Consider the following 27267-nt stretch of genomic DNA (forward strand, 5'->3'; position numbering starts at 1 on the left):
CAAAAGCTTTTAAGTTTCATTAGGTCCCATTTGTTTATTTTTGGTTTTATTTCCATTTCTCTAGGAGGTGGGTCAAAAAGGATCTTGCTGTGATTTATGACATAGAGTGTTCTGCCTATGTTTTCCTCTAAGAGTTTGACAGTGTCTGGCCTTACGTTTAGGTCCTTAACCCATTTTGAGTTTATTTTTGTGTATGGTGTTAGGAAGTGTTCTAATTTCATTCTTTTACATGTAGCTGTCCAGTTTTCCCAGTACCACTTATTGAAGAGGCTGTCTTTTCCCCACTGTATATTCTTGCCTCCTTTATCAAAGAGAAGGTGACCATATGTGTGTGGGTTTATCTCTGGGCTTTCTATCCTGTTCCATTGATCTATATGTCTGTTTTTGTGCCAGCACCATACTGTATTGATTACTGTAGCTTTGTAGTATAGTCTGAATTCAGGGAGCCTGATTCCTCCAGCTCCGTTTTTCTTTCTCAAGATTGCTTTGGCTATTCGGGGTCTTTTGTGTTTCCATACAAATTGTGAAATTTTTTGTTCTAGTTCTGTGAAAAATGACAGTGGTAGTTTGATAGGGTTTGCATTGAATCTGTAGATTGCTTTGGGTAGTAGAGTCATTTTCACAATGTTGATGCTTCCAATCCAAGAACATGGTATATCTCTCCATCTCTTTGTATCATCTTTAATTTCTTTCATCAGTGTCTTAGAGTTTTCTGCATACAGGTCTTTTGTCTCCTTAGGTAGGTTTATTCCTAGATATTTTATTCTTTTAGTTGCAATGGTAAATGGGAGTGTTTTCTTGATTTCACTTTCAGATTTTTCATCATTAGTGTATAGGAATGCAAGAGATTTCTGTGCATTAATTTTGTATCCTGCTACTTTACCAAATTCATTGATTAGCTCTAGTAGTTTTCTGGTAGCATCTTTAGGATTCCCTATGTATAGCATCATGTCATCTGCAAACAGTGACAGCTTTACTTCTTCTTTTCCGATTTGGGTTCCTTTTATTTGTTTTTCTTCTCTGATTGCTGTGGCTAAAACTTCCAAAACTATGTTGAATAATTGTGGTTAGAGTGGGCAACCTTGTCTTTTTCCTGATCTTAGTGGAAATGGTTTCAGTTTTTCACCATTGAGGATGACGTTGGCTGTGGGTTTGTCATATATGGCCTTTATTATGTTGAGGTAGGTTCCCTCTATGCATACTTCCTGGAGGGTTTTTATCATAAATGGGCGTTCCAACACATATTTCTTGAGCACTTACTGTGTGTCAGACACCGCTCTGGATCCTTAGGACAGATATATCAAAGAACAAATGAGGCAAAAGTCCCCGCCCTCACGGGCCTCACATTCTAGCAGGAAGAGGTGGGCCATAAACACTGATACAGTATGTCATTAACATAAATGATAAAGTATGTCCAAAAAATCAGAGCAGTGCAGAGGGCTGTGGGGTAGGGTCAGATCATGCCAGGCCTGTGGGCCCATATGAGGACTTTGGCTTTCGCTCAAGACCTCAGGGGGCAAAGATAGAGGCTGGGAGACCTGTCAGGAGGGTCCTGTAGGCATCCAGCCAAGAGGGGACCCTGGCTTGACCTGGGTCATAGCAACGGCAGTTGTTCGATCCTGGATACTTTACAGGAAGAGCCCCAGGACCTGAGGACCGTTCAGATGGAGGGGGATGTGTAAGAAAATGGCAAAAGTCAGTCCGGTGATTAGATGTTTGGCCTGAGCAATCAGAAGGATTGGGTGACAGTAGATGAAATGGGAGAATCTGGCTGAGCACAAAGCTGGTGCTTCCTAAATAGCCACTTAGAGCATAAACTGCCCCCATCTAGAGGTGGGGGAACCGTGGCACAGAGAGGTTAAGTAACCTGCCTAAAGTCACCCAGCTGGTACGTGGTAGAGCCAGGATTTGAATCCAGGATGTCTGGCCGCAGGGTCTACAATCTTAACCACTGGGCTCCACAGCCTAACAGGATGAGAGGTCAGCCCGGGAGGGTCTCTATGTGAGCTGAGAAAGAGCTATTTTCGTAAATCAGGGATAAAGTTTCTCAGGGTCACTCTCAGCCTTGGAGACGTTATAGATGGAGTGGGGAAATTTTCATAACATGTCAAACTTTCTTGGTTTGAAAGACTTCCCCCGAATCCAGCCTAGCACTGCCCTGCCAGCAGCCCCCAACCCCTCCAAACCACCCTTTTTAACCCTTTGCTAAAAGGCTTTTCAATATAGGGTCAGTTTTAGATACTAGCGTTTAACAGCATCTATTTGTGTTAGAGAATAACCAATCCAACTTTTGTTCAAACTGGCCCCAGTACAATATGCAGTCAGAAATAGCAACGTGACACATGAAAACTGCGCCCATCTGTCCCCTGTCCATACGTCTTCAGCTCTAAAATGAGATCTCAGCGAATCCTGTGCACGTGCACTCTTTGATCCGGGGTCTCATCTGAGCCGGAATGAAAGATGTCACATTTCATTCATAAAAGACATGATTAAAATAGACAATGAGTTATGCTGGGAAATAATACGTTCCCCGAGGCCCCAAAACTGTTTTACTTTGAGAGCCTGAATACACAAAAAGACAACAGCCAGACCACATATGACAATAACAATCTGACCCACCACCTTGCAGCAACGAAGCCAAAACGCCAAACCACAGCCTCGGCAACCATCGGCCCAGAAAGGTCTGAAGTTGGTCCACGACTGACAGCTGCCCTTTCTACAGCCTCTGCTTCCAATTCAAGGTCAACCAGAAAAAAGCCAAATATGCCCCCCAGGTCCGTCACAGAAGATGCTCACTGCTAGGGAGCCTACCTGCAGCCTCCCCACAGCAACAATCGGAGCAGACCTGAGCCTCCCTGTTTCCATGAAAAACTTCCCCCTTCCCCGTCTGCCCTTGAGTCTCTGCCACACGCCAGTGCTGGCGACTGACCCCCTTGCCATACAGCAAGCTCTGGATAAACAGGCTCTGTGTGTCTTCACTTGGGTCATCTTCGTTTACTGCCATAATTTCAGTGCAGTCTTCTCTGGCCATAAAGTACAGCGTACGAAATAATAGTCATCTATACTCAATATCTCGTAATAACCTATAATGGAAAAGAATCTGAAAAAGAATATATACATATATATGCATGTATGTATGTGCAAGTGAATCACTTTGCTGTACACCTGAAACTAACACAACATTGTAAATTAACTACACTCCAGTAAAAGAAATGAGAACTTTATCCTCGTATAAGAATGCAATTGATAGTTATATACTGGTTTTTTAAATCAAATTTATTGTCATATCATTTAAACGTGAATAAAGTTTCTGTAAGCAAACAAACAAAAAGAAATGAAAGTCCTGGGCTTCCCTGGTGGCGCAGTGGTTGAGAGTCCGCCTGCCGATGCAGGCGACATGGGTTCGGGCCCCGGTCTGGGAGGATCCCACATGCCGCGGAGCGGCTGGGCCTGTGAGCCATGGCCGCTGAGCCTGCGCGTCCGGAGCCTGTGCTCCGCAACGGGAGAGGCCACAATAGTGAGAGGCCTGCGTACCCCAAAAAAAAAAAAAAAAAGAAATGAAAGTCCTATCTAGGAAGGCATAAAGACAAGAAACTCTAGATGCTGACCCAGAAAGATTCGAGAGGTAAAGCTCAGTCCCCACCTACGCAAGCAGAACCGCCGGAAAGAGTGTTTTTAAAAGGGAGTTCTCAACTCCTTCATGCAGACCCACACCCCAGTCCCACCACTTCCCCACTGCACAACTTCAGGCAGGTAACCCCTAAGCTCTCTGAGTCTCAGTTTCCACATTCACAAAATGGGCATGAATACTTTGTACAGTGCCTGTGATAATACAATGAGAGATACAACTTAAGCCTGGCACAGTATACATAATTATTAAAAAGCATGAATTAAGAGTATCGATTGCATATATCTGGAGAAAACCATAATTCAAAAAGATACATGCACCCCAGTGTTCACTGCAGCACTATTTACAATAGCCAGGACATGGAAGACGAACGGATGAAGAAGGTGTGGTACATATATAAAATGGAATATTACTCAGCCATAAAAAAGAACGAAATAATGCCATTTGCAGCAACACGGATGGACCTAGAGATGATCATAACTAAGTGAAGTCAGTCAGACAGAGAAAGACAAATATCATATCGCTTATATGTGGAACCTGAAAAAATGGTACAAATGAACTTATTTACAAAACAGAGATAGAGTCACAGATGTAGAAAACAAACTTATGGTTACCAGGGGGGAAAGGGGAGGTGATAAACTGGGAGATTGGGATTAACATATACACACTGCTGTATATAAAATATTAATAGATAACTAATAAGGACCTACTGTATAGCACAGGGAACTCTTCTCAATACTCTGTAATGGCCTATATGGGAAAAGAATCTAAAAAAGAGTGGATATATGTATATGTATAACTGATTCACTTTGTTGTACAGCAGAAACACAACATTGTAAATCAACTATACTCCAATAAAAAATTTTGTTAAATAGTATCAAATTAACACATAATCGTATGAATTTGTTAAATATTAAATTAACACATAATAGTATGAATAACAGCATCAATTATAGTAAATAATAGTATCAATTAACACTTTCTGAACATCTACAGGGTGCCAGGCACCCTTCTAATTGCTTTACATGAAGCAACTAATTCACTAAATAATGCCGGTGATGATGGAGGGGATGTTTCGTTTCCTGTGATGCACCCACTGACCACTTCTATCTCCCTGACACACAGTGAATGAGTCGGTGATGCCTGCCTCCATAGATTAGAATCTAGCCCCTCTTCTAAGCGTTGCATCCCCCTTTTTTCAACACTATCTCAGGAGTTCTTAAATGCTCACAGGAGCCAGATAAGTGAGTGCAATGGGCCAGGTGTGGGACGATAGGGTGTAGTGGGGACTGGGGTGAACTAGGCGATGCATGATCCATCTAAAGGGGAAAGCCACTCCCTAACTACAGCCAACTGTTGCCAAGTTACCAAATCTTCAACACTTTCCAAGTAAATGACACGTGAGATCTCCCTATTATTAGAGGTTGGCAACTCTTTTAAATATTTTAAGGGATGCCATATGAGCTTTAAAAAGAAAACAAAAAAAACACCAGCATACATCCGTGGCCTAGATTTGCCATGACCACCAGTTTGCAAACTCTAGGCTAGACGTTCTTCCTTTGGGACAGTCCCAAGGCCCCACAACTAAAGGCCCTGTGGCTACTATTTCCTGGAGACTGACAATTCACGATTTGACCTCTCAAGGGAAAGTCAGTGTTATAGTCCGTTCCAGCTCTAAAATTAACTTCTGTGGGAAAGAAAAAACTTGAGGGGTTTCTACTCACCATGAAGATAACACTTCAGGAGCCTCTACACTGTGGATGCTGGAACCTCTTCTGGTCTCAGCAGCCTCTCCGTCCCTAAATTGACCCTCAGCTCTGGCATGACTGAGCCACATGCAGCCTGGGGGTGCGGCAGCTGCCCCCTCCTGTCTTCGAAAGGCAGTGGGCCATGGGGGTGAAGGGCACAGGCTCTAGAGCCAGACCACCGGGATTCACACTCACTGCTCCCTAGCTGTGTGACCTTGGGCAAGCTACTTAACCTCTCTGTGCCTCGGAAAAATGGGGATGATAGCCGTACTTGCCTCCTTGAGTTGTTTGTTGTCAGAATTCAGTGAGTTAAGGCATGTAAACAACTTAGAATGTGGCCTGGACCATTCTACGTCCTCAGTCAGTTACCTAGTACTGTTTATGACATTCCCCCTGTCCTGAAATGCCTTTCCCAGCCAGGCTCCCAGACTTCCCCGACCACCAGGTCACCTGCTCTCCCTTTCCTCAAACTTCTCACCCAACAACATTCTCTCTACATCAGGGATGGCAAATAAGTTCAGTCTTAAGTGTCATACTCTCTACCTCACATGAATTGGTAGGGGCTGCCTGGAGTTCTGAGCTCAGTGCAGTAGATTAGTAATGTCTGCCACAGCAGAGGGCGTGCTGAGGTGCTGCAATTGACTGGTCATGTCTGCCTCGGGAGAGGGAAGGGCAGGAAAGCAGAAACCATCCCTTGGCCATCCTTGGTCTATAGTGAGCAGCTTGCACTGCCTTGCATTGGAAGAAACTCTGCAGAGCAAGAACTGGGTTTTAGACCACCCCAGCCCCACCAGTGGAGTGACTAGCACAGGGCTGGGTCCACACCAATTTCTGAATCAGTTTTACCACCAAGACTAACTCAAGGGGCTCCGAATAGGAAGCCCGCTTCCTGCGGGCTACTAAACCCATGTGGGATCTGCCAGAGCCTTGGGATCCTGTTGCCAGGCTCTGAACAAGCACACCTCCAAACAGACGTGATCTGGTACGTCGGCCTCCATCAGAATCAGAAGGACCATACTGGACTCACGATTAAATCTTATTTTTCCTCACCTGCACCCAGCAAAACAAAGCCCCACGTGCACTGCAGTTTATATGTCTACCAGCTCGGCGTCTGAGGACCAGGAAACACCACAGCCTAAATTCAGTGGAGACCCCTCATGTGCCAGGCACTATTCTAAGAACTTTGTTAACTTGTGTAATCCTCACAACAACCCTGGGAGATAGATCCCATCATTATCCCCATCCTACCAAAGAGGAAGCTGAGGCCCAGAGAGGTTAGGTGACTTGCCCCAGGACACACAGCCGGTATGTAGCAGAGCTACTGCTGCTTCCTACTGCTACCCAGGAACCTATGTGAGCAAAATAAGCTAAAGACAGGTTTGTCCCCCTAGCGCAGAGAAGTTCCTCACTTTCTGCAATCCTAAAACCAAGTCTTTGTCATACAGATAGAGACAGCTGCTTTGCTTTGACAAAGGATTCTTTACTGATGAAAAGCGGCGAGGTGGGAAACACTGTCTCAGAAAGCTCCTTCATGGATTTAGAAACTGGAATTCATTTACAAGGTGTCCACTTCCAGGCATTACGGGATTCTGCCTGGCACATCAAGGGGGCAGTAAGAGGTTCAGACTATCACGTGAGAGCCTGAAGGGGACAAACTTGGACCTCACAGCCCGAATTGCTGCTCTCAACGCAGAAGTTTTAATCCTGGCTTCACACCAGAATAATATTTAGGGGGTGCTTAGAAAACAGGGATGCCCAGGGCCCATCCCCAAATACTCTGCTTTACTGGTGTCTGGTGTGTTGTTTTGCTGGGTCTTATTTTATGTTTGTAAGTTTCCTCACGATGCTGGATCCTCAGCAAAGCATCAACACCCACTTGACAGACTAACAACTCACTGACGATCAAGAGTTGATTTGCATCCCACCCAACCCCGCAAAGCCTCTCACCTGAGAGTGAAGTGGTCAGCCACAGAGCCACTGGCCAGAGAGACCAAAAAGGTGGCGGTGTCCCCTTCCCGGACGAGGTTCAGAGGTACGGAGAGAACGACGTTCTCATCCAGGCTCAGCAGGGACCACCTGAGATCGTCCTGGGTCGGGTAGACCACGACACTCCCGATCCTCTCCCGGGCAGCTGGCGCCGGCGGGGGGCTGTCCTGGCCCGAGTGTATGTTGTTCTCCCACTTGCTGTCCTCCTCCAGGGGACACTGGCCGGCCTGGTCGGCCGGGTACAGCGTGAAGAAGAGCTCCATGGCCGTGCCGCCCAGCAGGGCTGGGATCTCCTCCTCGGGCTCCAGGTCCAGCCCAGAGCTGAACCACTCGGGCAGCACCTCCAGCTCGGCCACACACAGCCCAGGGGTCCCTTGCAGCCGACAGCTGGCCGCCACTTCCCTGGCCTCCGGGAACGCAAACATCTTGACGCAGGGGAGCTGCTCCGCTGGGTCGCCGTCGGCCCAGCCCATCCCGGTGATGTAGAACAAGGTCTGCACTTTGGGTCTGTTGGAGTAGATGGAGCTGCCGAGGATGTGGGCTTTCAACTTCCAGTTGAAGGGAAACTGGCCCATGTTGCCAAAGGGTGCAGATGTCAGCATGAACTCCCGGGGGACCGTCTTCTCGACTGAAAATGGCCCATAGCTGGCATTGACCATCGGGGGGCTCCTGGCTCGGTAGATAAAGAACGACTCCACCCGGGCCTGCAGACTGCAGTTCCGAGTGACGTCCTGGTTGGCCTCTTTAAGGAAGAAGGACTCCTCTGCGTTAGAGACGTGGAAGCTCGTGGGAAGGTAAGCAGGGAGCGAGGAAAACCTCTGCAGGCTGTCCACGATGGCGCGGCTCTCCGTCACTGCACGAGAAACGGAAGCAGAGGAAGAGTGAGAGCCGCGTCCGGAGAGGTAATGAAATTAACGCAGGGCCGCCTCCACCCATCCACACAACACACCGCCCACCCGAATCCTGGCCACGCCCACCCGAATCCTGGGTCTCCTCGCGGTGAAAGTCCTGTCATTACATAAAGTGTGTTCCGAAATAACCGGGGCAAGGGTGGGAAGGAGCCCCGTGTACCACTGATCCAATCGTCCTGTGACTGAATTACGCCCCCGCCCCCGGAGGGAAAACGTCGCACCCTCTTTTGCTCTCGCAAAGCCCCGAACTCAGAGGATCGTGGTCATCTCTGTTGTAATCACCCCCCAGAGAGTAGGCTGCACACCTACCAAGCCCACCATACAACCCGGCATTGGACCATCGTATGTGACGTGTTAATACTTGATTACTTTGATATTTATGCTTCTTCCCATCCCTCCTAGATGTGGTGTCCACGTGGATAAACGTTTAGACATCGCCTAATTCTTTCTGAAGTGAGGGTGAAGCGATGGCTCAGCATCCCCACTTCTAGAAATCTCTCCTTCCGAAACACGAGTGAGAATTCATAAAGATCTGTTTATCTACAAGGATGTCCACTGCAGCATCCTTCTGAATTGCAGACAAACTTATTTTATGTGCTGGAGCCAGAAGCCTGGATTTGAATCCTGGCTCTGCCACTTCCTAACTGAGCAACCTTGGGCAAGTTGCTTAACCTCTCTGTGCCTCAAATGTCCTCATATAAAGTAGGACATAAATATAAATGATTGTAAGGATTAACGAGTTAATAAATATGAAGCGCTTAGAACAGTGCTGACACACATAAATGCTCAATCTTTACCTGCTATCATTATTATTATTTACTAGTTTAAACCATTCCAAAGGTTTATTATATTAAGAGGAGACCAGATAAACTATACACTTTTACAATGGGGTAACAGGCAGCTCTGTAAGAAAAATGAGGCATGTTTGAAAAAATGTCCACAATCTGTCATTAAGCATAAAAAATTATAAATGTATCACATATGATCCTATTTGGGTAATTTTTTAAGATTCTATATGTACATATGTAAATGTACATATATTTATGTTTGGTATCTATAGAATCCAGAAAGGATTTTTGCCTTTTACCACTTATGTTTCTACCTTCTTAAAACTTGTTATGATAATCATGTATTACTTTGTTAATTAAAACACATATAAATATACATAAACATGTATATGTGGACATGTGTATATATACATGTGTGTGTGTGTTTCTTTCAAGTGGGGAAACACAAACAGCAAAGACCCAGGAAGCTTCTTCAAAGTGAAGACAGCCCACCAGGAACCAGGGTTGGCAAATCAGGCCAAGAACAGACAGGAATTCTTCCTTGCCCTGAAATAAACCTCTGCCCCTGGAGCCTGGCTTCCAACCAGAGCAAGAGGAAATAAACCAGGCAGCAGTGCTTACAGCACAGCATCACCAGAGGATAAAAGGCAAATAAATACTCCATTGACTCTGACTCCTGGTAACATTTTTTCTGCAGCCGTTACAAATTCTGTGAAATACAGTTTTCTGTTGACTTAAATAATTTTTGGCCTTTTCAGGGCTGTCCTTGGTGAGCTTTCCTTTCCTAGTGGATGACAAAATTGTAATTAGGAGATTGTGAAACAGATACCACCACGAAGGGGCTGACGTATACTTTCTCCAAGAAGGTGTTCAGAAGGCAAGTTCTCTGTGAAATGCTGCACGATCTCACTTACGTGCAGAATCTAAAATAGTCAAATTCGTAGAAGTAGAGAGTAGCATGGTGGCTGCCAGGGGCTGGGGGGAGAGGAAGGGGGGATGTGGGTCAAAGGGTATAAAGTTTCAGTTAAGCAAGATGACCATGTTCTGGAGAGCTAATGTACCGCAACGTGACATAGTTAACAACCCTGTATTGTACATTGTAATTTGCTAAGAGAATGGATTTTAAAATCAATCTTCTCAACACGTACACACACACACACACACACACACACACAGAGTGAAAACTAGGTGGAGGTAATGAATATGTTAATTAGCTTGATTATGGTAGCTTGAAATTTCACAATGTACACATATATCAAAACATCCAATTGTACACCTTAAACATACACACTTTTCACAGGTCAGTGATATCTCAGTAAAGCTGAGGGGGGAGGCACCTCCCCGGTGGCGCAGTGGTTAAGACTCCGCGCTCCCAATGCAGGGGGCCGGGTTCGACCCCTGGTCGGGGAACTAGATCCCACGTGCGTGCTGCAACTAAGAGTTCACGTGCTGCAACTAAGGAGGCCACGTCCCGCAACTAAGAAGCCCGCGTGCCGCAACTAAAGGACCCCGCCTGCCTCAACTAAGACCCAGTGCAACCAAATAAAATGCGTATGGGGTCCGGGGGGAAGAAAGAAAGAAAGTTCTCAAGTGTCATCAATATGGCCAGTCCTGGTCAGATTAATTACTGGAGGAGAAGTGTTATTCGTTATTCATTTCTCCAATTATCTATCTAAATATATTTACTACTCTACCTAAATATATTTACTTACTATATTTCCAGCCCTGGTAGGGATATCACAGGGGCAAGACAGATGCGGTTTCCGCCCCGGGGAGCGGGCAAACTTTGGAGAAAGGCACGGCTAACCTACACAAGGCAGCTACAAAAGTGAACGTTCAGACCCTTCCAAACGCCCGTCCCAATAATTCTCCACCCAGGAATTCATGCGAAGGAAATAAGAGATCATCAGAAAGGAGATTCATGCGCAAGCGTCAACACGAGTGTGATTTATAACAGCAACACACAGGAAGCAACCTAAAAACTCATCATGAGGGCAATGATTATATAAATGATTGAAGTCTTACTCTGTGTGAGATATTAAGCGGTCATCAAAAGCGCGATTTCAACAAATATGAGGCGCCGTGAGAAAATGCTTACGACATCGTAAGTGAAAGAACAGACGTCAAACCTTGATTTAAGCTATCCCACATCTGTTTAAAATATATTTTCAAAAGTAGATACTGTATGTATGTAATATATACATACATAAATCCGCACAGGATACGTTCACCTTCATAATATAGACCTGAGTTTCCTCCAGATTGCATCCCCACAGATCGGGCAGGATTCGGATCAAAGACGGAGGAGGAAGACAGATGACTTTGAAGAAGGAACCGCATCCTAAGGGAAGTTTTAGCTGTTGCCGCCACCAAGGGGCAATTTGTATTTTGACAATGTCAAGCAATGCAGAAACGCCATTCCAGATGAAACTTAAATTATTTTTTGGTTGGTTTATTTCCCCTCTCCAAACCAAGAAGTTAAATTCTTGGTGAATTTACCCATAAATTAATTGGCAACGAGGCAAGTCTGTCTTCCACAGCCTGACAATATCCTTCAGCAGAGATGGGTGGGCATACAGCCGACCAGATTTGGGAAGAAAGAGGTTCAAATTTTACCTTTTCATAAAATCTAGGCAAAGCCCCAGGCAAGGTTTAAATTCTGACTTATTTACAGATGGAAAAGGAAATTAAAATAAATGCAAAGTTTAATATGCTCTGTTTCCACTGTGGACTTGTTCTATTTTTTCATTATCATTTATATCGATATTTTATACCTCTCAAAAATTGATTTACGAGAAATTTAAAGCTGAGCCTTCTCTCTTCTTTATTATGACCAAAGCCTGCATTTTATCTGAAATGACAGTGTGAAGTTTACAATCCTGTCCCACCATAACTCAAGCAAAATGCAATACAAATTTTGTCCGAAGGCTTATATGGAAAGCCATAAACACCAGCTGGCAGATCCTCATTTTGTCCTCAAACCAGATTGCCACAAAATATGACATCCGAATTTAGGAGCATTTTATGAAGACAAGAGACTGTCCTTAGACAGACACCCGGGGTCTGAGAAGCTAACACCCCTACCTTTAGCCCCCTAATGTCACATAGTGGCACCATTCTTCTTCCCGTTGGCAGGTAGACTGTGTGGCCAGAGTTCTGAATGTGAAATGAGGCCCTATTCAGTCTGCTGATTTCCTAGAGGGCTTTTCACCACCTGACTGAATGAGGTGGGTCCTGAGAGCAGAAAATGAGGACGTTTTGGGCTTCCCTGGTGGCGCAGTGGTTAAGAATCCACCTGCCAATGCAGGGGACACCGGTTCAAGCCCTGGTCCGGGAAGATCCTACATGCCGTGGAGCGACTAAGCCCGTGCCCCACAACTACTGAAGCCCGCATGCCTAGAGACCATGGTCGGCAACAAGAGAAGCCACGGCAATGAGAAGCCCGCGCACCACAACAAAGAGTAGCCCCCGCTCGCCGCAACTACAGAAAGCTTGCACACAGCAACGAAGACCCAGCGCAGCCAAAAATAAATAAATAAATAGAAAATGAGGATGTTTCAGTGAGGCCCAGCTGCAAAGGGCTTCTCATCACTGCCCCCCTTATAAGCCAAGAAGAAAATCAAGTGCAGGTTCACCGAGAGCACAAGGTGCTCCAGACGGATGCCCTGTGGTTAAAGGATGCTCTGACTGGCAGATGGCTCCGAGGAAGCCCCAAAGAGAACCTCGGGGGGAAACTAACAACTTCCCAGGATAAAGCAACTCCCAGGGCGCTGGGAATCCTGGCAGGGACTCTGTGACCCAAAGTGCGTGGATGGACATCACTGCTGTGCTTGGCACGCAAAAAATACTCCTGGGCACGTGCCTTTGTCAGGAGTGGAGGGACCTGTAGCTCCAAGATAATGCAGCCCACAGACTCACAAACCTTTCCACTGCCATCGCCAGCCCTACCTGGAAGCTGAGTACCAGTCTTGTGGCTCCTGGTCACCCACCTGAGGGTCAAGGCCTGTGACATGTCTGCAGCTGAGTCTCTTCTCACTCCCACAAGACAACATGGACGTGCACAGCCAGGAATAGAAGGCTCTCCTTCCAGTGGGCCAGATGGCCAGGTCTTTGGAAACCATCAGCAAGAGAAATTGCTCACTGGTCTGTCAAAGGGTGGTCCTGAAGAATAGCTGGTAGTTTACTGCCACCATCTGGGCGCCCCCATGTCCATGGTCATGGTGGCCAGAAGCTACAAGGAGGCCCTTGGAAGCACTCATATCCGTTCAGAACGGTGCAGTGGAAGTTGTTTCTGGGATGAAGGAATGAACTAGGAGTTCATTCACACTCGTGTTTTCCTGTCTGTCTCCACCCTGTTTCTGTGTCTTCCTCTGTGAACTTTTGCACTTGCTGAGAAGCTCATCACCCACCTGTGAGCAGAGCAGACTCCTTCCCACCAGGATTTCTCAGCTCAGGAAGGGTTTCTCCAGCCCTGTCCCTGCTCTTCTCTGCATCACAGGAAACTACACTTCCCAAGCTCCTTTGCTCCCTGGCCTCTGGATGCAATGGGAGGCTCTGGCAGAAGATGGAGCATGGGAGGTATTTCTCCCCTTGTCGGCCAGCATTTCCTGGCAGAGACGGTGCCTCTTCTCTGATTCCAGCCCTCTTCATGCTCCCCACCATGCATACAGCTCTCCTAGGCAGTAGTTCTAATATCTACTGGATGGTTCCAGCTTCTGGGTTCTGATAATCCAATTTCCCCACTTTGTCCCTTCAGCCCAATCGGTAGCAGCTTCCTGTTGTTATTAATTTCTGGATTACTTTACATTCCCAGAAGGTGTTTACCATGCCCGACTTGGTTTCGCAGATCTTCCATCACCCGAGTAACTAATTCCCTTGATTAAATTCCCTCCGTGGAAATAACTAGAGTGGTTTCCCTTTTCTTGGCTAAAGCCGGACGAATACATCCAGTCACTAATCACACCTTCTTATTATATTTCTTCAAGGCCACTGTCACCATATGAAATTAGCCTTTTACTTGTTTACTTATTGTCTATCTAGTCTATTGAAATTCAAGCTCATGAGCGCACAGGCTTTGATATCCAGTTTATTGCTGAATCTCCAGTACCAGCAGAAGGAAGTAAAATACATGCTGAGTGAATGTCCATCAACTAAGGCTGCCATGGTTTAATGCTTGAGAGAATAAATCTCTCTGTGCTCCTTCTGAGCCTTTCTTTGGCTTCTCCCCAGGGTTGTTAATAGATATCATTAGTATTAACAAATCACTGGTCCATCACATTATTACTCCATGCATGTCCTCCCAAATATCACATCGCTGTGGTCACTAAGCTGGTTGCTAGGTTTGCCAAGCAAAGAGCTGCACTGCTCACGTGGAAGGAAAAAATACCACTTAAAGGAGAAACAGCACTTGTGATGTGTCAACACACCTGGGCATGTATAACTGCTCAGTCCGCTGATTATCACAATGGTTGTGAGATGAACAGTTAGTCCCTTTTGGAAAATGGTGAGACTGAGGAACAGAGAAATGAAGCAGTTTGAACATGGTCGAAGGTAGGACTCCAACCAGCTCTGTCCAATCCCAAAGGCTTTCCACTTCTCTGCATGGCCCTCGGGCCAACTGGCCTGCTGGTTCTACCATGAGGCCAAGGCTATATGCAGGTCAGCTGAAGGGGCTGGAACTCAATGCTCACTATTCCAGGTTCATGGACAAAATCCCTACACATCCAGTGAGGCTTTCATCACTCTACCGTCACAGGTGACTGTCTCCCATCCCAGGTACCAGCCTGGATTCCCAGGTAGAGCAGGAAAATAGATACAGTTGACCCAGTTGATGGCAAAGCAGCCAGAGATCCATACCTTTAAGGTAACAATAAATGTGGGAAAGCGCTGCTACCTGTAAACCCCTGCACGTGGCCGGGAGCCTCAGGAGGAGTAGCCAATGCAACAAGTCAAACCAAACGCTCTCGGGTTAAGGAGGAGAAGTGCAAGTGGTGAGTTATTCATTAACGACCAGCTGTGGTGGAATTTATTGCACATCCTCATCCAGTTGGCTCCCACCCCCAACTGCATCCCGTCACTGTACCCTGGGGACCAGATCCTTCCACGTCTCTGCATTTGAAACACAAGTCACTGATCACATAACCAAGAAAAGGCAGCAAATACTTAACTACTGAATTCAAAAGCCACCCAGAAAGATGGGAAAAGTCAGATGAGTTTCTGTCTTTCTCAACCAGATAAAATATACCGTGGCTGAGAGAGAAGGACAGACCATACAGACAAGAGGGCCTGAAGCCACCAAGGCCAGCTGGTCCTCAGGCTGGAGGGATGCTCGCCTTTGTCCCAAGATTCTTCTCAAATTTCAAACTGGGGAGCCCTGTGTGGCCAAACACGGGTTGTTCACAAGGACAGGAAGCAGATAAAAAGCAGACCAGAAGCAGGGGGAAAGCAGGAAGCAGAAGAGCAGACAGGAAGCGGACAGGAAGCGGACAGGAGAGAGCAGGTCCCTCCTCCCAGCTCCAGCCCTGCAATCTCCTATAGCAGCCCCCCCCCCGCCCACCGCCGTTAGTAGAGACTAACAAGAAACAACTGGCTAAGAGAAATGTGGTTTTCAGACGCCAGCACCCAGCATTAAAGACCAGAGAACAGAAAGATGAGTTTGGAACTAAGAGACGGTAACTTAACAACTGAGATCCCATTTGTCAGAAGAGAAAATTGCAGCAGAGAGGCGTTAAGTCTAGTAAATGATGGTTCCAGGTCAGGATTCCAAACAACTGGCTCTATAGTGTACACCCCTAACCACCGCCCTACAGAGCTTCACATCGAGCCCGCTGGGGAAAGGAAGAGCTCTTATTCCTTGATCTCCAGGCTGTCCCATAATTCCTTCTTGGTCCAGAGGGAGACAGGGAGACTCTAGAGAAACACAAAATAAAACCCAGAAAGTGAGAGTTTTTAGAGAAGAAGCCAGGAATCCAGAACTGTGTGTCCCCATCAGAGGCTGCGTGATCGTAGCAGGAACCATGGAGAACTCCCAAGTACTCCATTGTAGCTTGTAGAACTATCAGTGGAATAGAGAATACGGGACTCACATGCGGTGTGGAGGAAAAAGATACGGACTTTGGTTTGGACACATTCGAGTTAAGGTGAAAGGGAGATGATGGGGAGCCAGGTGAAAATATGAATGTGGGATTCAGGAGGAGGTGGACACCAACTTCATCTCCACACAAAGGTAAACTCCTTTTAGACACAGCGCCACATCCTAAGATAGGGATTCTGAACTCTGGCTACATAGTAGGTACACACGGTAAAGAACACATGTATTATACCCGGCCCTGCCCACCAGAATTCATTTTGATGGTCTCGGGGAGGGGCCCAATTGTTCCCCTGTTCTCTAGATGACTCAACTGAACAGCAGTGGAAAGAAACACCACTAAAAGTTCAAAGACACTATTGGGACACAGTAGGTACTTTGTGTATACAGGTTTCCCCCGCTATCTGAAAGTAAATCATTCCTGTGAAGGCTTTCGTAAGCCTAAATGGCACAAAGCAAAGAAGCAATTACCTTAGAGCACATCTTGCTAACAGATGCACAAAACAAAGGGAGATAAAGCACAGGTGCTCATACGGTTCAAAGCTATGGCGACTTGATGCTGAGATGCTGAGTGTATGTAGTTCCGGGGAAGGAGCTCGGTGGTACCACTCTCACCCGTCGGGGTGCGCGATACCTCTGTAAAGGCTCACTGCAAAACCAACGCTGAACTCTCTTTTCACTTTTCGCCTTTTTTTGTAAAAGGGGAAACCCTCTTTAGATTTCTTTCAGGTTAGCGAAAAACGGTACTAATGTAATTCTTTCGTAAAAGCCAAGAGGCATAAAGTGAACTTTCAAAACGCAGGCGGGTATCGGTACTCAGAAATGAATAGTCACTCATTGTCTTGAGGGCAAGTCTTGGGTCATATACCAGTAAATCCACTGAGGATTAGATATGACTAGAAATTACAGTGAGAATAAAAAGTACAGAGAAATAAGGGCAACGAGAAAAGAACAGAATCATTATCACAGTCATCATTTATTTACAATCCTTATGACGTACCAAGCACTAGTCTAAGCATTTCACAGGCATTAACTCTTTTAATCTTCAGTTTTTGGATTCTGAGGATTTGATTATCAGCCCCACTCATAGATGGGGAAACTGAGGCACGGGGCAGTTAAGTGACTTGCCTAAGATCACCGAACTAGTAAGTGGCAGAGGGGAAAGTGGATCCAAGTTGTCAAGCTCCCGGCAGAGTTTACACCCTTAGCCACTATGTTCTGCTGCCAGGGGAAAGCTTAGCGAGCAAAGTCTACAGTGTGAGAGCTTCGGCAATGATTAAAGGGACTGCAAATGGGCCTCTGAATTGTCCGGCTCTCAAAGCACGAGATGAGGTCACCAGTTGGGCACCATTCATAAGATGAAAGCAAGAAGCAAAGCTTTTCCTGGCTCTGAGAGAAATTCCTCCGGTGGTGGTGCCCCGAGGGACACAATGGCATCCCCACAATACAGTGAATTTATTAGCAGGCTCCCCATGGTGCCGTCCACACAAGGCGGGATGCGACAGTGAAGGACCATCAGGCAAAGGTGATTATGCAGAGGACAAAGGATGGCGAGGCAAGACAGCTGACAGCTCTTGGAAGGCCTGACCTGATGGAAAAATAAGATGCAGAATAAGACCCTAGAGGAGAATTCTACCCTTCAAACTCTCCTCCATGAACGTGCTTTCTTACCAGACCAGCTAAGGTCTTAGAAAGTGGTAAGTAGCAGAGGTCTTGAGACTATATTCTCTGGCAAGATCTGGGGGCACAAATATTCTACATAGACCATCCAAGGCCAGTGTCCAAGATTTAAAACACAAGGAAGAGGATTAACCTTTTCTACACGAGGTCCACCACTTCTTCTATGCCATAAAGACCCTTCCCAAGATCCCAAGATCAAATATCTACTCACCTATACTCTCAACTGGGTTTCTGTGGTGGGTATATGTATATTCATGTGTGTGACTACATTTTTGCATTTAATTCTTTTTTATTGAGGTATTTTGGGCCATTAAAAGTTGTATATATAAAATAGATCAACAACAAGGTCCCACTCTATAACACAGGGAACTATATTCAATATCCTCTAATAAACCATAATGGAAAAGAATATGAAGAAGGAGATATATATATATATATATCTGAATCACTTTGCTGTACGCCAGAAACTAACACAACATTGGAAATCAACTATACTTCCATTTTTAAAGAGGAAAAAACGTTGTATATATTCAAGGTGTACAATCTGATGGTTTACATTGTGAACAAACGACCAAAACCAAGCTTATTCACGTCTCTGTCACCTCAGAGGATGAATCTGAGGTGATGGGTGTAGGAATTGATACTTTTCGTGATGAGAACACTTCGGATCTACCCTCTTATCGAATTGTACGTATTACATTTAATTCTTGAATCCATCTGCAGTTCCTTTCGGGGTATAACGTAAAGTGAGAATCTGACAGTCGTCGGAAACTCGCACACAACTGAATAAGCCGGCAGAAGTATTTTATTTGACTTCATAGTCTAATGGTTTTTTAATTGAAAAATAATGTGACTGTATTTTTGGGGATAGAGGCTTTCAAGAGGTCATTAAGTTAAAATGAGGTCGTTAGGGTGGGCCCTACTCTGTTATGACGGGTCCTTATAAGAAGAGGAGATGAGGACACAGACACACACAGAGGGATTACCACGTGAGGACACAGGGAGAAGACGGCTGTCTACAAGCCAAGGAGAGAGGCCTCAGGAGAAACCAGCCCTGCCCACACCTTGACCTTGGACTCCAGCCTCCAGAACCATGAGAATAAATTTCAGTTGTTTAAGTCACCCGATCTGCAGTACTTTGTTATGGGAGCCCTATAACTGAGAGATCACCCTACTTTATCAAACTTCTATCAGTTCATCTTGCCTATTTTTTTTTGTCTTCAGGATGACTTTAGATTCACTCCGTCAAGTTGCCCCAAACCCAGTCAGACCCTTACCTGAAGAGGAAGGTCTGCATATGGGGCTTATGGGTGCCTTGCCACTGTCTGCCATATTTTTCTTCATGATCCCTTTTTTTTTTTTTTTTTTTTGGCTGCGTTGGGTCTTCGCTGCTGTGCGCGGGCTTTCTCTAGTTGCGGCGAGCGGGGGCTACTCTTTGTTGAGGTGCGCGGGCTTCTCATTGCGGTGGCTTCTCTTGTTGCAAAGCACGGGCTCTAGGCGCGCGGGTTTCAGTAGTTGCAGCGCGTGGGCTCAGTAGTTGCGGCACGCGGGCCCTAGAATGCGTGGGCTTCAGTAGTTGTGGCTCGCGGGCTCTAGAACATAGGCTCAGTAGTTGTGGTGCACAGGCTTAGCTACTCCATGGCATGTGGGATCTTCCTGGACCAAGGATCAAACCTGTGTCCCCTGCATTGGCAGGTGGATTCTTAACCACTGCACCACCTGGGAAGTCCATTCTGCCACATTTTTCTATGTGTTTTCAAGTTTTCTAGAATGAACATGTCTTCTTGCTTATTTAATCTAAGAGAAATACTGACATTTTTTCCCTTAAAAAGAAAGATATGGAACTTTATTTTAAGTAACAAACTGAACACACTCATTTCCTTGCATCTCTACAGAAACCCCGGAGAAATAAAAGCGTAAAAGTACAGAAAGGAATAAACTTACGAACAAGAGAAATGGAGGAGGGCCATCTGAAGATAAAATATTTCAACAGATTTATGGAAGATAGGAAATGGATGAAAGCGCATTGATGGGCAAGACAACAGAGGAAAGCTTGAGCTGGAACTACTCCGCCCACTGGAAGCCCCAAGGGGCTCTCGACTCCATGTTGGCGCACAGAGTAATGACAAGAGTAGAAACCGGTTTTACCCCCTGAAAACCAAGGGAGTGACTGAGTTCTGCAGATGGGACACCCTGTCCAGGCAGCCCTCCTCCCAAAGTCCCCACCCATAGTAAAAGGCAGAATACTTGGTCTTTATCTCCAATCAAAACTCAGCTCTTCTCTAAGGAAACTGAATTAACCCTTGATGGGAATGTCAGGTTTAAAAGTGTGCGTGCTGGGACTCCCATCCTGAGAGGGGATGGAGGTGAAACAGCCACCGTGTTCACTTCACGGACACTGAAGGTACACACTGAGAAAGTAATGCCGGAAGTCAGAAGGGACAAGCCACAGCATGAGATTAAAGAACCAATGGAATAACGTCAGCTCCCACTTGCCTAAGCCTAACCCAACATGACTGGGGTCCTCGTAAGAAAAGGCGATTAGGACATAGATACACACAGAGGGATGACGATGCGAAGACACAGAAGGAAGACGGCCACTTACAAGCTATGACGGCCAGGGGTTTCTGTGACTTACAGCCAAATACAACGTTAACCGGTAAGAAAGGAAAGTAAGGAGTGTAAATCAGCTAAATTCTCATCTTTTATAGAGAGAGCGCTGCTGTTTAAATTTGTTAACGCAAGGATTAGAGGTATAGGGAATGGTATGTAGAATGATAAACATAATCACCACTAACAGAACTAAAAGCAGAAATGGCTGGACCTGGCTGACTTCAGGGAGAGAGATCAAAGCTGCAGAGGGATGGAAGACGACTGCCTTTCTTTGCAAGTTATCCTGAGCCATTTTATTTTCCCCATATGCAGGCATGACTCTGAGGGTGAGGAGGCTTTGCCTGCAGGAACCCAAAACTAGCCATGCAGGGGAGGACGGGGTGCTGAACAGACGCTGGAAACTTGCGTGTGGGGTAAAGGGAGAGTGGCCTTAATCTTGCCCACAAGGCATCGGGTCTATGGGAGAGATGGCTACCTGTCAAAAAAGACAGCAGCAGAAATTTTCCATCCATTATCTCATACGGCCACTCGGCCAGGGACCACCTGGCCTCTCCTGCATTCCAGCGTGGCCATGCGACTAGTTCTGACCAATGAAATAAGAGCCTGTCTTGCGTATCACTTTGAACTCAAAATTCGTATGTCTTACCTTCCACCAGGGAGAAGCAGGCGACTCTGAGGCCCCAGGCCATGGCAGAGCCGTAAGGTGGGAGGAGCCTGGACCCCTGAGTCTCCACCTGGGGGAGAGCCACCTGCCAAATAAGGCACCCACATTAGATGGGAGCAAGAAGGAATTGTATGATGTACTGAGCCACTGCTGGGGTTTATTTGTTACAGCAGCTAGTGATACCTGACTAATACAACATTGTATAGGCTCACAATGTGGACGGCTTTGATCCTGCCCCTACTAAAAAGCTGGAACAAATTTCACATGTCTTCCTGAAGGTAAACTGTGCTTTCATTAGCAAGGAGATCCAGGCACTCGGAGAAACAAAGTGAAGCGCTCTTAAGCCACCGTGAGAGGTTTCCATGGGGCACCAGATGTAAGAAGAGCATTATTAAACGGATTATAGAGATCTTAGTGACAGGAATTTTGACCTCCTCTTAAGGCACCGTCAGCTGCTAACAGTGGGAAATGTTGATGAGCTTGTTCTAATTTCCATTTGTATTTATTCTAAATTGGACCCCATAGAGATTGTTTAAGTAAGAGAGGGAAATTCACTAAGCAACCCTGACAGCTCTGCCGTTCCCAGATATAGGGAGGTCGCTGAGGCTTACAAGAGACAAAGGACACCTGGGCTGGCCTCCCACGTCTGCCATCAGCTCAATTTATGCACCAGGTCACTTCATCCCCCTGGGATTCACCTTCCCTCTGTGTCAAATAAGGTGTTACTTCCTGCCACCCATCAGGGACATACCATGAGGGAACCCAATAAGGTGACCTGTGATTGTGTGACTGCATTAGTAGGAATGTCATACGTGGAGGGTCTTCGCTTTAGATTTCCCACTAGTTCAGACTAGCCTTCCCATCCTCTGGCCCTTGTTGATATCAAAAATGATTCTTTCAATTCACAGAAAATCCGCACCATGCAAGTCTAAACAAAATTGGAATTTAACGGCAGTCACAGCTGGAGAGAGAGGTTAGCTTCAGGTCTGGCGGGATGCTGCATGTAAACAATGTCATCCCCATGCATCTTCACAGATCTCCTTCAGTGGGTGAATGGATAAACAAATGGTGGTACAGCCACTGAACGGAAAACAACTTGGCAATGAAGCAAACGATGGATATACCTACAACAACGTGGATAAATCTCACACACATTTTGTTGCCTAAAATAAGGCAACCTGTAAAGCTACCTACTGTGTGATTCCATTTCTGTGACATTCTAGAAAAATCAGAACTGGAGGGATGGGGGAGCAGAGCAGCGATTGCCAGGGATCAGGGCTAGGATTTAACTTTAAAAACTTTAAACAAAGAATTAGGGATGGGATGATGTATCCTGAATGTTGCACTGATTACACGACTCTATGCATTTGTCAAGAAGTCATAGTGCTATATGCCAAAAAGAATGAAGTCTACTGAAAGTAAAATTTTAAAAAAATTTTCTGAAGATGCATTTTCATCTATCACTCTGCTCTCTTCCATGGAGCTGGCTTCATTCTCAATCTCCATGTTTCAGTAAGATTAGCCTCGCCAAGTCTCATATTTTCCTTCCTTCAAAATCCAACAAGAAGCAGTATGCGTCTCTCTCCTGAAGTTTCAGGGGAAAAAAAAAAAAAAAAAAAAAAAAACTCAGTGCATCTTCTTGTCTCTGATTGGTCACGAGCCCATTCCTGAACCAATCACTGTGGGAGGGCGGGGAGAGGGGGAGCAGCCCGTTCTGATTGGCTCATCCAGTGTCATGTGTCTCTTCCCAGGAGCCTGGAGATAGATGGGCTTTAGCTGAAGTATGAAGTGGGGGATGCCCCAAAGCATCATCAGGGTACCATTTTGACAAGAAGAAAAAGGATGTTCTTTGTAGGAAGCAACACAAAAGTCTACTCTATTATCCAAATGAAACAATTTACACCAAGTCAAGGCTGATCTCTTTACTGCCAGTACTATTGTTGAACAAAAACTCAGGAATATGCCTGAGACCACAAACAAGACATTTCATTAATTACCCTGAAGAAGTGTGTTACTCTTAGAGTTTGACGTTCTCCGTATGAAACACAAGTTGGAGAATCTGAACCCAGGGCCCAGAATAAACCAACCTCTACTGCAGGGCTAATATGTTTACTTTAGGATATTGAGTCTTCGAAAGTGATCTCAGCGGGCAGTGACAAAGCAGAAGTATACAAAACAGAAGTATACACATGCGTCCTAGGCATGTGACCTATGCAGTTACACAGGGCCCCATGCTCAGAAGGGCCCGGGCTTGGTTCAGTGCCCTGCGGTCGCGCTCTATACCTCTGAAATCCTTAAGAGTTTTATCTTTGAACTTGTGCTTTGTAAGTCAAGTCTAAGGCGACAACAAAGCATTCGCATGAGCAAAGGAGGTACGTTGCTTGTGTGCTGGTGCCCTATTTGCATACCGTGTTCTGGAAGCCCTGTGAGCACAGAATTCCGGTGGCCCTGATGCACGAGAGTTCTGTCCGCAAGACACAAAGCCAGTACAAGTAAGCGTAGTGCATCTACGACAAATCAGCAGGGCCACTGACAGCTCAGAGAGGGCAAGCTTGCCATTAAACCAGAACTTTCTTCAAATGCAGCAAAAAAGGCAAAGGCAGTCTATGACACACAACCAGCCAAGAAACCCCATCCTGCTCGTTCTTAGTCCCGTTACTTTCCTGCATTAGACAACTGAGGCTGAAAATGGGTGGCACAGAAAGAAAGGGAAGAAGTGTCCCTTTCCCGCCAGCCCTTCCTCCCACATCCGCAAGCTGAAGCTCACCCTGGTAGAAGGTGCCCACGTCCACAAGTGAAGTGAAACCAGTCGCGTCAGTTCTGTGCAGCGTTTCCACTATTCCGGTCATATTAAAATGCGTATGCGTGTTACGATCTATTAAATGTGAATTGTGTCATTTTGAAGATCCCGCATGTGGGTTCATTGCTCTTCTATTTGCATGTACCACAGGTATTGCACAGTTAAAAGACAAATGATGCACCAGATGAACAAAAAGAAAGAGAAAAACCCTATGTATGACCATCTCAACAGATGCAGAAAAGGCATTGGACAAATACAATAAAACACTACTAACCCAGGCTAGCTTGGATCAATCCAAAATCATTCACGGAATATCTTTCTTTCTCGTCCCTATTTTTTTAATGCAGTCTGTAATTTTCAAACACATGAAGTAACGAGAGGAAGGGAAACAAAGGCTGTCCAGTCTTTGTGGCTGCTGCCTAGAGAATCTACTTCAGTGAATCTTTAAGACTGTTTTTTAAGGGTTAGGAGTTTAAACACCAAGAGCTCAGATGACTTCAACATCCCTCTGACAATTCTTTAGGCTATTCAACTGCTAGAAAATGTCTTTTCCCCTACCACCAACAAAAACCAAAAACACAAAAAAACAAGAGTATTTTCTGTCGGGATTAATTTCTCTGGATAATCAAGTAAGTCAGGGTGCATGGAGTGCAGAGCTGTGACAAGAAAAAAAAAAAAAAAAAGACAAGCAGAGGACACAGCCTGCTTCTGAGGAACTTAAAATTTTAATGGAGAAGAGAAGACAAACCTACATCTTAAAAATTGATAACGATAAAAGAAAGTAAAAGATCTCTTATTAACATGCCTGAACTAAGTTACATAGGCCAAATCTCAGAGAAAGAAGAGATCAGTGTTGATTAGGAATTATCACAAGTTTATCGCTAGCAGGCTCCAATGAATGAATGAATAGTAGTAATAACTAGGAAATTTGTCGAGTGCCTACTACGTGCCAGTCACCATTATAACTGATTTATGTGTATCAGCTCTTTACACATTTATTCTTTACCCAATCCTGTGAGACGGTATATTATTTTCAGATCGTTATATTATTAATATTATGATATAATTTATAAGTAACATTATGATATCCATTTTATGACTGAAAAACAAAGGCACAGAGATGTCAAGAAACATGCCTAAGGTCACACAGCATGTTAGGGGTGGAGCCAGGACTGGGCTCCAGAGTCCAGGCTCTGACTGCTATTCTCTGCGGGTTCCTGGAACATTTCTGCTTATTCTCCTCTGTTTGGTCCCATGGCGGCTAACGTCCCAGACTCAGTCATCTCCCTTCACCAAAGCAAAGAAGGGCTCCATTATAGCTTTTGACCGATAATATGACCCAGAATAAAACCCATAAAGAACACAAGGAAATAAAAACATCCTCCACACATTGGCCCCAGAGGCTGTGCCGTGAACCCCTGTCATACGTAAAACTGCTTCTCAGCACAGCTTTGGGGAGTCTTGGTGGGGAAAAACAAAGCCAAAAAACCCTCAGTCCCTTTTTTCTCATATTTAATTCAGAGTTTATTCTGTGTTGGGCAGAGTCATCCTGGAATTTAAGGGACACAGAGGACAGCATCCCTGAAGCTGGGGGCAGGTCCCTGGGGATGCCGCGGTGTGGGCACCTGCACCCAGCCCGGGACACCCCCGTTCGGGCACTAGGTTCACCCCCAGCTGCCCCAGACCAGGGCTCCCCTCTCCAGTCACCTCTGCAGGAACAGGGGCCTCGTGTGCGACAACACTGCCACCTAGTGGCCGAGGTTGTTCCCACTGAGCCAGAAGCAGGTGGTTGGTTCCCCATTTCCAGAGCTGAAACGCAGACTGGGGGCGATTTCGAGCGGTTTGGGGACTTTAACCAAGACCCGTTGCTGCTTTCTGCCAGAAAACCATTATACAAAGCACGATGACTCTCTAGGACCAAATTCTTTGTGGGCAAGCAACAGAAACCCCAACGCGGGTGGGCTTAAGTGAGAAAGGGTGTCGCCTTCCCCCCCAGACCTCAGCCTGGGACAGAGGGGACCACAGGCAGCAAAGGGGTGGGAGAAGGGGAACTAGCGTCCCTGCACTCTGGAAGGGCGTGAAAGTGCACCCAGAAGGGAGGAGACACCGCAGACTCCACCAGAGACACAGCTGGGTTTTCCCCACCACAAATGGGCTACGAAGACCACTGATCGGACAGGGGGCTGCACAGATGATCCTTTTCTCTCCCTTCCCTTTTTCCACTAGCTTCACCCTGAGAAATCACAGAAAGGGGAAGAAATGAGTTTTGTATCAGTCACATCCTTCCAGGGAAGTTCTGGTGGCTTTATGAAAGGGGTTTTCTTCCCTTTTTTTTCAGTTTTATTTGTTCCAGGAGGAAATCTCTCCAGTCTCTGACTCAAACTGTCCTTGATCTCCCCTCTCAGCGACCACCTGAGCGCTGAGGGGCCCGGGCAGGGGAAGATGTGAAAACACCGATCCCGACAGAGATGAATCCAGCCTGCGTGGGGACAGTGACATGAGGACAGGACCACCCAGCACTGAGACGTCCATTAGGGAACCGTCCCCACGGAAGGACACAGCCCATCACCTGCTCTCCATCCAGCTAGAGATCACTCAGGCCCTGCCCACACTCCTGGCTTCCTTGAAGCACCCCCCCTCAAACCCAACGAGTAGGGGAGGAGCCTGGGCTCCAGAGCAGGTGACCTTGGCTGGAAAATCAGCCCACCTCTCAGTCAGCTGGTCACCACGGTGAGCAGCCCAGCCCGCTGCCCCGAGAAACACAGGAAAAAGGGAGACACGAAGATGATCCTTGGGGTATGGGCATCACATGAGATGGATCAGCCATACCTACTGCCTTAGTCGGTGCAGGCTGCTATAACAAATACCACAGGTGCGGCAGCTTAAACAAGAGACGTTTATTTTCTCACAGTTCTGGGACTGGGGAGTCTAAAATCAAGGTGCTGGCCGCTCTGACGTCTGCTGAGAGCCTGCTTCCTTGCTCACAGATGGCCAGCTTCTCCTCGTATCCCCACATGGCAGAGACAGAGAGCACTGGTGTCTCTTCCTCTCCTTATGAGGGCACTTATCGCATCACGGGGGCTTCACCCTCATGACCTCAGCCAGACCTGATCACCTGTCCACAACTCACCTCCTGATACCATCACATTGGAGGTTAGGGCTTCAGCATAGGAATTTGGGGGAGGGGGAGACAGAAACATTCAGTCCATATGGCCATTCATCCACCAGGGATTCGCTCAGTGCTTATCATGGGCCAGCTCTGTGCTACCCCAAAGGCAGAGGGCACAATGGATCAAGGAATTTTGTCTAGTTTGGGGTTTGAACATAAATAAGCCATTCCAGTAAAGGAAAGCAAGAGTCGT

At 46.2% G+C, this 27267-nt stretch overlaps 1 protein-coding gene across 2 annotated transcripts in view; it reads right to left on the reverse strand.

The window, feature by feature from the left end:
* The window catches only part of LOC132435811 (transmembrane protein 132B), a 235582-nt gene extending 227432 nt beyond the window's left edge, over positions 1–8150 (reverse strand). The window contains exon 1 of one of the 2 annotated variants that reach the window (XM_069541301.1): positions 7324–8150. In XM_069541301.1, coding sequence (XP_069397402.1) covers positions 7324–8021 — 698 coding nt within the window. In that variant the 5' untranslated portion in view covers positions 8022–8150. The remainder of the gene's footprint in view (positions 1–7323) is intronic. The other variant, XM_060027875.1, reaches the window with a different exon arrangement.
* Between the last annotated feature and the right edge of the window lie 19117 nt (positions 8151–27267).

Source organism: Delphinus delphis, chromosome 13, assembly GCF_949987515.2.
Source record: "Delphinus delphis chromosome 13, mDelDel1.2, whole genome shotgun sequence".
Taxonomy (NCBI): Eukaryota; Metazoa; Chordata; class Mammalia; order Artiodactyla; family Delphinidae; genus Delphinus; species Delphinus delphis.